We start from the raw sequence: 12190 nt of genomic DNA, 5'->3' as shown, positions 1-12190 counted from the left end.
ATTATCCCATATTATTTATGGAAAGCAAGTTTCACCTAAATGCATTAATTGTGAGTGTAGAAGGGTTTAGCATAAACATTTAAAACTTTTTTTAATACATGAACGTTGTTTTAATGCCAGAATCAAAAACAGTAATACCTGATGCCTGCTAGGAAATGTTATACAAAGCTTGTTTTGTTTTTGTCCATTAACAACACTACAAGTTGTAATAAATGCAATAATAAATAGTAAATGCAATGCAACAGAAAAATGCAACAGCGTCTATTCAACGTTTTAAATACAGTTACAATACAGGTGTTCTGTTCAGATATTCTAAACTTCAGACATCCAAAATAGTCATCTGGCTCTAGTCTAAAAAGGGTAAAAACAGATTAAAGTGTAAAATAAAAGTAATGATTTATATGAGAATAATATTCTCGCTGATAAATCGGTGTTTGAGTTTATTTTTTTATATTTTATTCACTTTATTTCAGTCCTGATCTGCTGGATCTTCCCACAGCCTCAGTGCAGCCCGGCCGGCGGAAGGATACACTCCTGAAAACGTCATCGCCGTCGTGCTTCGGCTCTCGCCAGGCAAAAATGTCCGCCTAAGGGAAACTCGCAAGTTACATATTAAGTGGATTTTTGCAAACAAGGAGGAGGAAAGTCTAAAATCTAAGCGCTCACGGATCGACCCGGCTGTGTTTTAGAGGAGAACCGAGGGGAGCCGCGCCGCCGCCGCCACGCCCGATCGCCCTAGTGGGATTTTAAACCGGAGAAAGAGGTAAAATAGAGCAGATCGGGCAGAAGTTGGGATAGAAGAAAAGACTGGAGCTGCTGGAGATCGCAGAGAAACCCCGCGCTGGGGCTTATTCTACACTTTCCTCTGCTGATCTGAGTCTGAAATATTAATTTGGGGAGGTTAGCGCTCACAGGGCTGAGTATTGCTGATAATGACAGGACCCAGCCGCTGCTGAGGGATTGTTTTAACCCAGCTAACCCGGCTACAGTACCGGGAGACAGAGCAGCAGCAGCAGCGTGTTTACAAAGTAACGTTAGCTCCAACCTCACAGTTCAGCTCTGATCAGCTTTTACTGAAGAGTTTACCTGATTAAACACACTATCTCACCTCATTTACCCTTTAAACCAAACCCCGCAGATCCGGGTTATTACAGTTAAAGCTGTCTTCTCTTATATAAACAGATAAATCTGTATATCTGAGGGTTTTGACGGCTGTAGTGCTGCTGCTGCTGCTGCTGCTGCCCATGTGTCTGACTGACACTCGCTGGGTCTGTCACACCTTCTGTATTAACAGCAGGTTTATTATTACAGCCTTTTTCCTGATGTTTTGAGAAGTATTTACCCAAAATACGCAAAACTATTATTAATATGCTACTTTAAGTGTTTTCTATAGATGCTCTGCAGGGTTACAGTGTAGGAGTAACGTTAGCTGTATATATGCAGTGCTACTTTATATACTGTAAATATGTGTGTGTATTTATGCAGTGATACTGTATGTACTGTATATATGTGAGTGTATATATGCAGTGTTACTTTATGTACTGTATATATGTGTGTATATATATGCAGGGATAGTGTATATACTGTATATATGTGAGTGTATATATGCAGTGTTACTTTATATACTGTATATATGCGTGTATATATGCAGTGTTACTGTATATTCTGTATATATGCATGTATATATCCAGTGATACTGTATTTTCTGTATTTATGTGTGTGTATATATGTGGTGATACTATATTTACTGTATATATGTGTATAGAAATAAGAAGAGCAGATCTGACATTACTCATTCATGCTTTTCCTTTCCATACCTGAGGAGGCTATGGTTCAATTTTATTTTAAAAGGTAATTAATCAGAGAATGTGAGTTTAAGCAACAGAGTGTGTTTTAAAGTATTTTAAAACACATATAATATGATTTATTTTTGTGTATCAATTGTTTGTGTTTTGCAGGTTAAATTTAGGTGCTTTAATTTAAAGTATTGTTGTATAGAGGATTGTGCACTATAGTAAATAATATAGAGTGAGTAGTAGTATTAGCAGCACTAGTCTTTATAGCTAGGGATGAAGTGTGGAGCAGATTTGACACAGTATCTGCTCTTCTTTTTTATTTTAAATGGAAACTTGCAGAACGTGTTTTTAAAGCATTTAAATTTAAGTCTTATATTGTATGTAGAAATATAGAGAGCTATAGTATATATAGGCTGTAGTGATGATGAGGATGATGATGCTGCATGTCTGTGTGTGAAACACTAACTAACAGTTCCACACTTTCCTATCAGGAGATGAACTTGCTCTCTCACACCCCCTTTATTAAGAGCAGATTTGTGACTGCAGTCATTTCTCAATCTTAATTACTAATATGTGGTTTAAGCCTTTAGTGTAGATGGTCTGCAGCGGTACAGTACAGGCTGTGCAGTAATGGAGCTACAGTACAGTAGTAGAGATAGGAACAGTGGATCTGACATTTATATAGCTCATTCATAATCATTCATGATTCAGCATCAGAAACCAAAATCAATCAGACAATTATTAGGACAGCTATGGTGTGATTTATGTTATAAAAGGTCAAATTAATAAAAGAAAATGAGTTAAGAAGGCTGGGTGTGTTTTGTAGAGGTGGATTTATGATGATTTTCAAACCACAAAATAGTACAAGTGTCAAATAGTTCAAAGAGCAACAGCAGATAATAAATCAATAAAGAGTGGAAGTTATAAATATATATATATATATATATATATATATATATATATATATATATATATTTAGATAATAATGTGTATATTCACTGGGGCTGCACTGTAGCAAGTTAAATGATTGCTGCCTGACCATGTGTGTGACACTATCTATAAACCATACAGTCTAATTTCTCCTTTTTGTGCAGACTTGTTGTAATAGCATTATTTTTTCACTTTTTCATTTTTTAACTATTAAATCTTATTATATAGATAGGCCCATTATCTATACAGTGAGTTATAGAGTCAGAGTGATTTTTTTCTAGGGTTGCAGTGATCATAAACCAATCTTATTTTTATTTAAATGTATTATTTTTACTTTTAAAAAGCAGAAACATTATTTATTTATGTAATCTAATGTATGTTTTTTGCAGGATACGTGCACATGCACTAATATTAACATTAGACATAACTAGCAATGTTTTTCTTGTAGTATGATTATTTTCTACTGATATGTGATGTTTTTATGTGAAGTCTTTGAACTAATAGATGTATATTTGATGTATTATATTGGTCTGCAGTGGTACAGTAAAGGCTGTGTAGTAACAGAGCTACAGTACAGTAATAGAGATAAGGAGAGTTTTAATGGAACTCATTCATGATTTTCAGCATCAGTGAAAAAAAGCAGGGAAAAATCAATCAAAGCATCAGGAGGTATAGTTATGGCATGATTTATGATATTAAAGCTGCAGTCATTGAGATAAATTGAGATGTTTGAAAGTGTGCACTGATCATGACTTTTTTACTATTATAAGCTGAAGAATTTTGGTTGCCAAATATTGTGGGCATGTGTCACATGTGTCCATGTGTGTGAATGTAACTACAGGCTTTCCTATCAACTCTATGTTTTATTTCTAGTTTTATTTTTAAATTTAGTTTGACAGCTCATTGAAAACTTAAACTTTAACTTAAAACTGATGCAAAAATATTTGACATTTTTGGGAAAAAAGAAAACTTATAAAAATAAGTAGTGCAGTTCCTGCAGACGGTGATGCTAGGGTACAGTGGTTTTGTCCACAAGTTTTGGTTAAATATTGTACAAAACATTAGAGTAATAGAATTCTGTCCAACAACATTTGGTTAAATGTTGGAAAGCAAAAGCTTGTTTACTCTCTGTCACACCTTTTTATTAACAGCAGATTTATTGCAATATTTTTTTTGGTAGTATTTTGGTAGAAATATTTTTATTACTTTTTAGTCTTTTTAAATAAGTAAGCTGTGGCCCTGTTCTGCAGAGTTATAGTATAGACTGTACAGTAATGTAGCTTTAGTTGAGTATTTGAGATAAGAATAAAGGTTTATTATAGGGCTCATATACATTCAAATAACGCATTTGGCTTGAATCAGCTCATAATTGAGTTTTGTTGGTTGCCAGTGCCATCTTGTTTTCCATTGTTTTCTGGCATCACCTATTTGAATACTGGGTGTGTCCTTATAGATTATATTATAAAAAAGGAGCTGCCTGACCTCAGTGTTGTAGGCTGTATGAGCAAGCATCATGTTCTGAGCTGCAGTGTCTTTCCTTCTTTCAATTTCCATCAGTATTTTAAAACTATATAAATAAAAAGATTAGGAAAATTAATCACAAATCAATTTTATACAGATGACAGTACAATTTTATAGTAGAATTAGAATTGTTCAAAGCATTTGATTTAACAAAAACAAAACATCAGTTAAATTAATTGAAATAAAGGCATACGATTTAAGTTTAATTAACGTAAGTTTTCTGTGAACATGACTTAAATTTACTCAAATTATTTAAGTAAATTCAGCTTATTCAGACTTACAGTGTGTGACTCTGGTGAGTTTTCCAGCTTAAAGCCACACACTACAGTGACTGTATGTGTGTGTGTGTGTGTGTTTGTAGGTTTAGTACACGGCCGAAAGGATGAACCCCCAGCAGCGGATCGCCGCTATTGGAACTGATAAGGAGTTGAGTGACCTGCTGGATTTTAGTGCGGTAAGACACTCTGCTGTATTTTATCACTTACTTATCACTTATATCTGTGGGATTTTATATGTATCACCGGCAGAGCTGGACGATATGGACAAAATTTATATTGTGATGTATTTCTAAATTTTGATGAATATGATACAATTCTGCTATCGATATAAACAGTATAAAAGCCACGACACGTTATGTACATAAACATAACTGACAGAGCTGGTGCAAATATTATATCAGGATATACAAAGACATTTTTACAATTTATTGTATTTATCACAATATTTTGACACACAGACTAAATGCATTACCAGTGGCAGATTCTTCCATGTACAGAACAGTGATATTTATTCTATTTCTGCTGCACATCATCCAGTTACACAAGAGTATTTACTCTCTGTATAATGAAATGTACAGTTGTGTCAGTGATCTTTATACACTAATGATAGATATGTTTATATGCTTATTATAGCTTATTGATGATAGAATATTTTTTATAAAAAAATAATAAAAATATTTAATAAAATATTGTAGAGCTGGGCAATATAACAATGTTTTAGTTTATCCTGATAATTCGTTATTTTATAGTGTTTATTTCATCAGTGCATTTTAACTCACCTTAATTTAACACTTCATTACGGAAAGTGTAATTATTGCTGTTTAACTGAACGCAGTCCAGCACATTTACAATAAAAAATCAGTGTATTTAAATAAATTGGATTTTTAAGAGGCTGATATTACTGCATATTGTTTCTGTGTAAAAAAATATGATTATAAATTTCATTTATAGTAAAAATTTATTTTATTATATTGTGATACAATATTTTTAACATATCGCCCAGCCTTAAATTATCATTGCCAACAGTAATCCCCTGTAATTTAGAACAGGATTGATCCAGCAGTCTGCTCAGAGGAAAGAAGCAGGATTTCCAAGTTTCCTGTGTTTATTATTACATTTCTGATCTAATAATAATAAACTGTAGACTGAGCTGATAAACTGCTGAACTGATCAAGAGTTTCTCACTTATGTAACACTACTACAGCTGTGTGTTAGTGTTGTTAGCAATGCTAATTATAACATATTAAAGGACGTCACTCATTCAGCATATTGGTTATCATTATTTTATGCTTGTGAGCAATAAGAGATGTGCACTATCGTGGAGGAGAAAAATCCTAAATATCATGCAACATATTAACACACCTTAAAACAAACACAGAATTTACTTCTGATTTTTTCATCTTTAATGGCATACCTACCAAGGCAGACTGATTTCTGATTATTAAAATTAAAATCTTGTATATATTCATCTTAAAAAAATTTAATATTATTGAAAAGTTACTTTATTTCAGTAATTCAGTTCAAAATGTGAAACTCATATATTATATAGATGTATTACACATACAGTGATCTATTTTAAGCACAGGTACTTTTGTCAGTCCTGCTGGAAAATGAAATGTTGTCATTGTGTTTTCAGCAGAGGGAAGAAGCAGGAAGTGCTGTAAGATTTTACGGGAAAACAAAACTGCACTGACTTTAGACTTGATAATAAAACACAGTGGATCAACACCAGCAGATGACAGACATGCCTCTCTAAACCATCACTGATCATCAGTACATTTTACATTTCATTTAAAGTAAATCAAGGGAGCAGAGTCTGGAGGAAGAGTGGAGAGACACACAGTCCAAACTGCTTGAGGTCTAGTGTGAAGTTTCCACCAATCAGTGAGGGTTTGGAGAGACACGTCATCTGCTGGTGTTGATCCACTGTGTTTTATTATCAAGTCTAAAGTCAGTGCAGTTTTGTTTTCCCACAAAATCTTACAGCACTTCATGCTTTCCTCTGCTGACAACACAATGACAACATTTCATTTTCCAGCAGGACTAACAAAAGTACCTGTGCTTAAAATAGATCACTGTATGTGTAATACATCTGTAAAATATATGAGCTTCACATTTTAAAGTGATTACTGAAATAAAGTAACTTTTCAGTGATTATTTTGATATGCACTAGTATATTGCAGAACAACACAAAAACGTTAATAATATCAATGTAACACTAATAATAATAAAAGTATAAGCAACAGTATTTAATGTAATAAATTAAATATAATATTTTTTTTATATTTTTTATATATGTAATTCAGTAATGTGCTGTTAGTGTTATACACTGTATACAGTGAGTCATTAACTCTGTATCTGTTCTGTTTGGTCAGCGGTTATCTCACCAGCCCTCTTTAGATCTGCAGTAAACCCTGCCCAAACATGTTCCTGATACCTGATTAAACCTCATGACTCTCAGGCTGATGCTTTTAGTCTTGTAGTGTTCATTATGTTTCAAATATGTTTTTAATCATATATCATTAATGTCTGACATCAAATATTTCTTAAAGGTCACCTTCCGTCGTTTTTTCTTTCATTTTAAAATGTCTAGTTGTGGTCTCTAGTATGAATGAATGACATGTGAGCCGTTTTTGTAAAAAAAAAGTGCTCAGGTGTCTCTGTATAGCTCTTTTTTAATGGACTGTTTTAGGGGTGTGTCCAAAATGACCGGATTCCAGCTTTGCTCATGAATATTCATACATGCAAACAGCATGCAAATATCTCTCCCCTGATTGGCTAGGAGCACTGCGACGCCCCTCCACCTTTAAAAGTTTATTAATTTTCCTTAACCCGTTTCCAAACTTTTCCTTAAGAAAGCAGGGTATTGTTTGTAGTTTGTTAATTAGTGCAAAATTATGTTGTGTGGCTGCTGGGGATATATTTTCACTTTTTGTCATAATGTGACTGTTTTCCTTACATCGCGAAACACTGAGTCTAAATTTAAAATTTTTATAATGAATAGACCAATATAAATGTTCCAGAATTTCCTCTAATTCAAACAAATGTGATGATATTTAATAATGCCTTATTTAGCGTGCATTAATAATTGGTTGAAACATTACTTGATAATTTAACAGTGTTTATTTCTGTGGTTAGTAAAGTTATGATTGATCTTTATTGTAAAGTGTAACTGTGTTTTATCAGTACAGTTCAGTATGAGTGTTAATATGTCCTGCGCTTTAGTGTAACGCTGTGGCAGAATGTTCTCTGGATCTGATCTCTGTGTTCCTGTTCTAGATGTTCTCTCCGCCGGTGAGCAGTGGGAAAAACAGGCCGACCACTCTGGGAAGCAGCCAGTTCAGTGCATCAGGTATTTCCTCTGAGAGTTCTGTTTTTAACAGACCCCCGTCCCGCCCGCTCTGGCCCCGTCCCGGTGAGGCGAGGTGCCGTTCAGCGCGGGCTGATTGCTGTTGGTAATGCTAATGGGTTCCAGATGCTGGTGAAGGTGTTTGAGATTGTGGAGAGCTGAGGTTAATGAGGAGCTGAAAGGAGGCTGTGCAGGTCGGTGTGGTGGGTTCTGCCCCCCCCCCCCCCCCCCCACCGGCGCTGGAGAACCCATTTCAGACTGTGTGCTTTTACGTGGGACTGCTGTTGAACACGGGCTGTAAATGTGCTGAGATTAAAAACACCTTTTCGTTCAGATGAGATCTACAGGAGATGTTTCACCACATGCTTTCAGTGGTGTATCCGTACTTCACGTTTAATGGGAAAGCGCAGAATGTGCTTATTTTCAATGTGCTGTAAGGCCATCTGCTGCACGGGTCGCTGTGCAGCCCAGTGGTTGGTGTAGAAGTATTATTGTTTTTTTTATTTCTTCCTGAGCCAGAATCTCAAGGTCGCACCAGCATGGTTTCACTGGAGTGAATTGGGTATTGTGTTTCTTCTGAAAGTTCTTCTGTGTTTCATTTGCTGTGAATTATTTCATGAAAAGAAAGAAAGCCCTCTTTGGTATTCTTTTAATAATACAAGGGTTTTTAATATTGCTTCAGAGTAATGAAACCATAAGTTAGCGTGCATCTACACGCACATCATGTTTTATTTAAGCTGTAGGAATATTCGTTGTAGGGCTGCACGATATCTAAAAAAACTGATATTTTGATATTTTGCTGCTCTAGGATTTTATATACTGACGTACTGAAGCCCCTGCAGTAGGTAAAAGAAAAGCATTTCATAGCTCACTTTTTATTCTTACAACCTAACGATAGTAAATTTGAATCCAGCATCAGCAGCCAGAACCCGAGAGAGCGCAAGTAGTCATGCTTTCTCTCATTGTGATGCTGGTTGGTAAAGGCATCTGTTAGCTGATATATAATAGCCGGGGAACTAGTCTGTTCTTTCGATCACATTGGCTCTGTAGTGATGCTGTTTAATGCTGGGTAATCCTAGCGAGTAAGTGTTCACTCATATATTATGTACTATACAGCACACTGTATTATAATGCGCACTATTAATGAACGTTTGTTTTCATATTTAAGGTGCATTTGATGATAAGGAGCATTTTAAACGACAATAGGGAGCTATTTGCAAGCGGGTTGTCCCTCGTAGCTTGTTTTAATATGGTAAACAAACAGACTACAGCTGATATACTCACTCCTAAACAGCGAAAGAGCTAGTGCTGCGGTTAGCGGCTAATGCTAATACTGCTCTAGGCGCACTGAAATTATTTTAAATGCGCCTTATAGGACTGTATATATTATTTACTAATGTGTAGATGTGAAAGGACCTAGTGTGTACTTGGCTTGTGACTGAGGGTGGCAAGAGGCTAGTGATGCTAATGACATGTTAGCATTGCTAATGGTGTGGTAGCAGTACTAATTGTGCTGTAGCAGTGCTAAAAGTAGTGCTCTGATTGGCCACTGCTCATTTTTAGGCGAAGAAAGGTACATCAAACTATAAAAGTACTTTCCTAGCAAAAAGTGATGAATGTGATTAATTTAGATGAATTAATCACAGCATGTAATTGCTTGAGAGCGTTTGCTTCCTAGCTTATTCCCGAGAGCCCAACCGGTCCTCAGTGTTCTCAGTGTTCTCAGAGTCTGTAGAGATTAAACTGCTCCTGTCGCTGTTTACAGGTGTTGTTTTAGAGAGTTTAGTGTATAGTAGAGGATATAAAGTCCTGTGTACTGACGGGTTTTACTTGCTAATGTGCCTTTTAGGCCTGGTTGACAGTCGTGTCTGGAGAGAAACTACTACAGCACATTATTCTAAAGTGCATCTATTGTCTAACGTGCTTCTTCAAAAAGGCCACAATCGAGCATTATCCCTCCTCAATGCACGTTTTATGTAAAATAACAAAGCCCGGCCCTTGTCGCTCTGTGTTTGCTATCTAAAGAACACACGTTCAGTGGGTTAGTGAATAGCGAGGCGGGGGTGTCTGCAGGGGGCTTTTGTGAATGCGCTATGTGCAGTTTGTGATGTAAGACCGTTTGCTCTGCGTTCTCTTAAGTGGTCAGATGAATGGAGCTGTATTTGACTGATATGAGGTCGCTGTGGTGTCTGAATATTTGGCAAAGGCCTTGTTGCTTTAGAGAGATACTTTACAGAGTGATGTCTGTGCTGTATTGCTCTGCCTTAGGGCTGGACGATATGACCAAAATGTATAACTAATAATAAATGAAGTATATACACTGCCTAGCCAAAAATCTCCACCTGGATTTAAGTAAGTAAATGATGTGAGGTTGGTTGATGCTGCAGTTGGTCTGCAGGTTTAGGTTCAGCAACAGTATGTGCTGAAAGAATCAGCTGACTACCTGAATATACTGAATATAGACCAGCTTATTCCATCAATGGAGTTTTTCTTCCCTGATGGTACGATCGTATTCCAAGATAACAATATCAGGATTCATGGGTCTGGAATTGTGAAAGAGTTCAGGATTCAGGGAGCATGAGATCATCATTTTCACACATGGATTGAGAGAGAGTTCACCACAGAGTCCAGATCTTAACCTCATTGAGAATCTTTGGGATGTGCTGGATGGATTGGGGGGGGGGATCTTGCTCTTTAGAGCACCTCTGTTTTAATAAATATATCAATGTTTGACGCTGTGTATTGAAAATGTTTATAGGAATATTATGCGATATTATGCAATATATCACAATAAAAATAAGGGACATTCCAGGATTTTGGTAAATTTCCTGTCCCACCACTTAAATATCTAATATATCTAAAATATCTAAATGACTATTTTTTGTGAAAAATGTACTTGTTATAAAAAAAACCTGTAAAATATTTTTACCTTAGATATTATTCAATATAATGCCTTTGGACCGCCTCAAAAAATGGCCGTTTTCTCTTGTCCCACTCATTGGGTGACCAACTCCTTTGGCAAATTTAACAATTAAAATAAGCTCTAAATAAATGACTTCCTCTTGTATATTGTTGATATGCATCTCCTTTACTTATGAAAACAACTTCTTTGGTCTACATTGTTTTTGCATGTTACAGTTTTTATGCTGTTAAGTCGTGTCCCACAACATGCGCTCAACCCTGTTACCATAAGGAATTTTACCTGCAGAGAAAGAGTTAAAATATTTGTCTACTGGCACAAAGGAAGTGACATCACAAGGACATTTTCTGCCCACATGGCAAGACCAAGAGAAAGTGCTCTAACAATTTTCAAGTTTTTTTTCCAAATATGTTTGTCCAAGTTGTGTGTGTCACTCAGTGAACTCAACCCTGTTACTCATATTGTAAGACTAATAATGAGTAGAGTCAAAATTTACTTTATATACTTATATAACCATGTTTGTCCTTGATCTTGTATACATAGCTACATTTTACAGTTAGCATCTGTTTCTGGGGTAAACCACAACTTAGCCTAGATTTACAACCCTGTTACTCACAACCCTGTTACTGTAAGTTACCAAATATATTGCATAATCTAATTTAAAAAATTGCTTTGATACCTGAGCTTGACCAATCAAACTTTTTGATAGTCTATTACCTGAATGTATCAAATACATGACTAAAAATGATCAAATTAAAGATCATATTTTCAAAAGTGACCACCCCTGAAATGTACCAAAATCCTGGAATGTCCTATATAATGTCCCACCCCTACTCACAAGGGCAGATTCTTAAAAAGTGTTGGGTCAATATTCTTTAAGCACTGAACAGTAATCTTAGCATATTAGCATAAAAATAAGATTCATATTGTCATAATGCCCAGATCTTCTCTGCTCTGAGTATAACAAAAAATAAGAACCTTACACTGATATTCATTCATTCATTCCTGTTGAAGCTGATGATGTATAAACTCTACTGTAATTTAATGCAGTGTGGTATTCCTGATTATCACATGACCCAAATGGCAATGAGCACACTGATGGATTTCCACAATAGGACACTTTGAGCAGAGCTGACTCTGTGTTTTTTTTTTTTCTGTTTGGATGAAGAAACTCTCTCTATGTTGTGATTGATTTCAGCGGCTTTGAAGGAGCTTAGGAGATCTGCTGAGGGATCACTGGACGATATATTTTATCACACTGTTGCGACTACTGATACTCAATATGGACAAAAGTGTTGGGACACATGCTTATTTTTTTCTTCTTTTATCAAGGGTGCTTTTGTTGGAGTAGCTGTTTCTACTGTCAAGAAAAGACTTTCTACTAGACTCTGGACTG

The 12190-nt window shown here is 35.7% G+C and overlaps 1 protein-coding gene across 2 annotated transcripts in view; it reads left to right on the top strand.

The window, feature by feature from the left end:
- The first annotated feature begins 552 nt into the window (after nt 1-552).
- tcf12 (transcription factor 12) overlaps nt 553-12190 on the top strand; it is a 226883-nt gene continuing 215245 nt past the window's right edge. Inside the window, exons 1-3 of one of the 2 annotated variants that reach the window (XM_049471013.1) lie at nt 553-763; nt 4609-4701; nt 7805-7877. In XM_049471013.1, the coding sequence (XP_049326970.1) occupies nt 4630-4701; nt 7805-7877 (145 nt within the window). In that variant the 5' untranslated portion in view covers nt 553-763; nt 4609-4629. The remainder of the gene's footprint in view (nt 764-4608; nt 4702-7804; nt 7878-12190) is intronic. The other variant, XM_049471014.1, reaches the window with a different exon arrangement.

The sequence above is a fragment of the Astyanax mexicanus genome, chromosome 23, assembly GCF_023375975.1.
Source record: "Astyanax mexicanus isolate ESR-SI-001 chromosome 23, AstMex3_surface, whole genome shotgun sequence".
Classification (NCBI taxonomy): domain Eukaryota; kingdom Metazoa; phylum Chordata; class Actinopteri; order Characiformes; family Acestrorhamphidae; genus Astyanax; species Astyanax mexicanus.
This window is presented reverse-complemented; position numbering and strand designations above follow the sequence as displayed.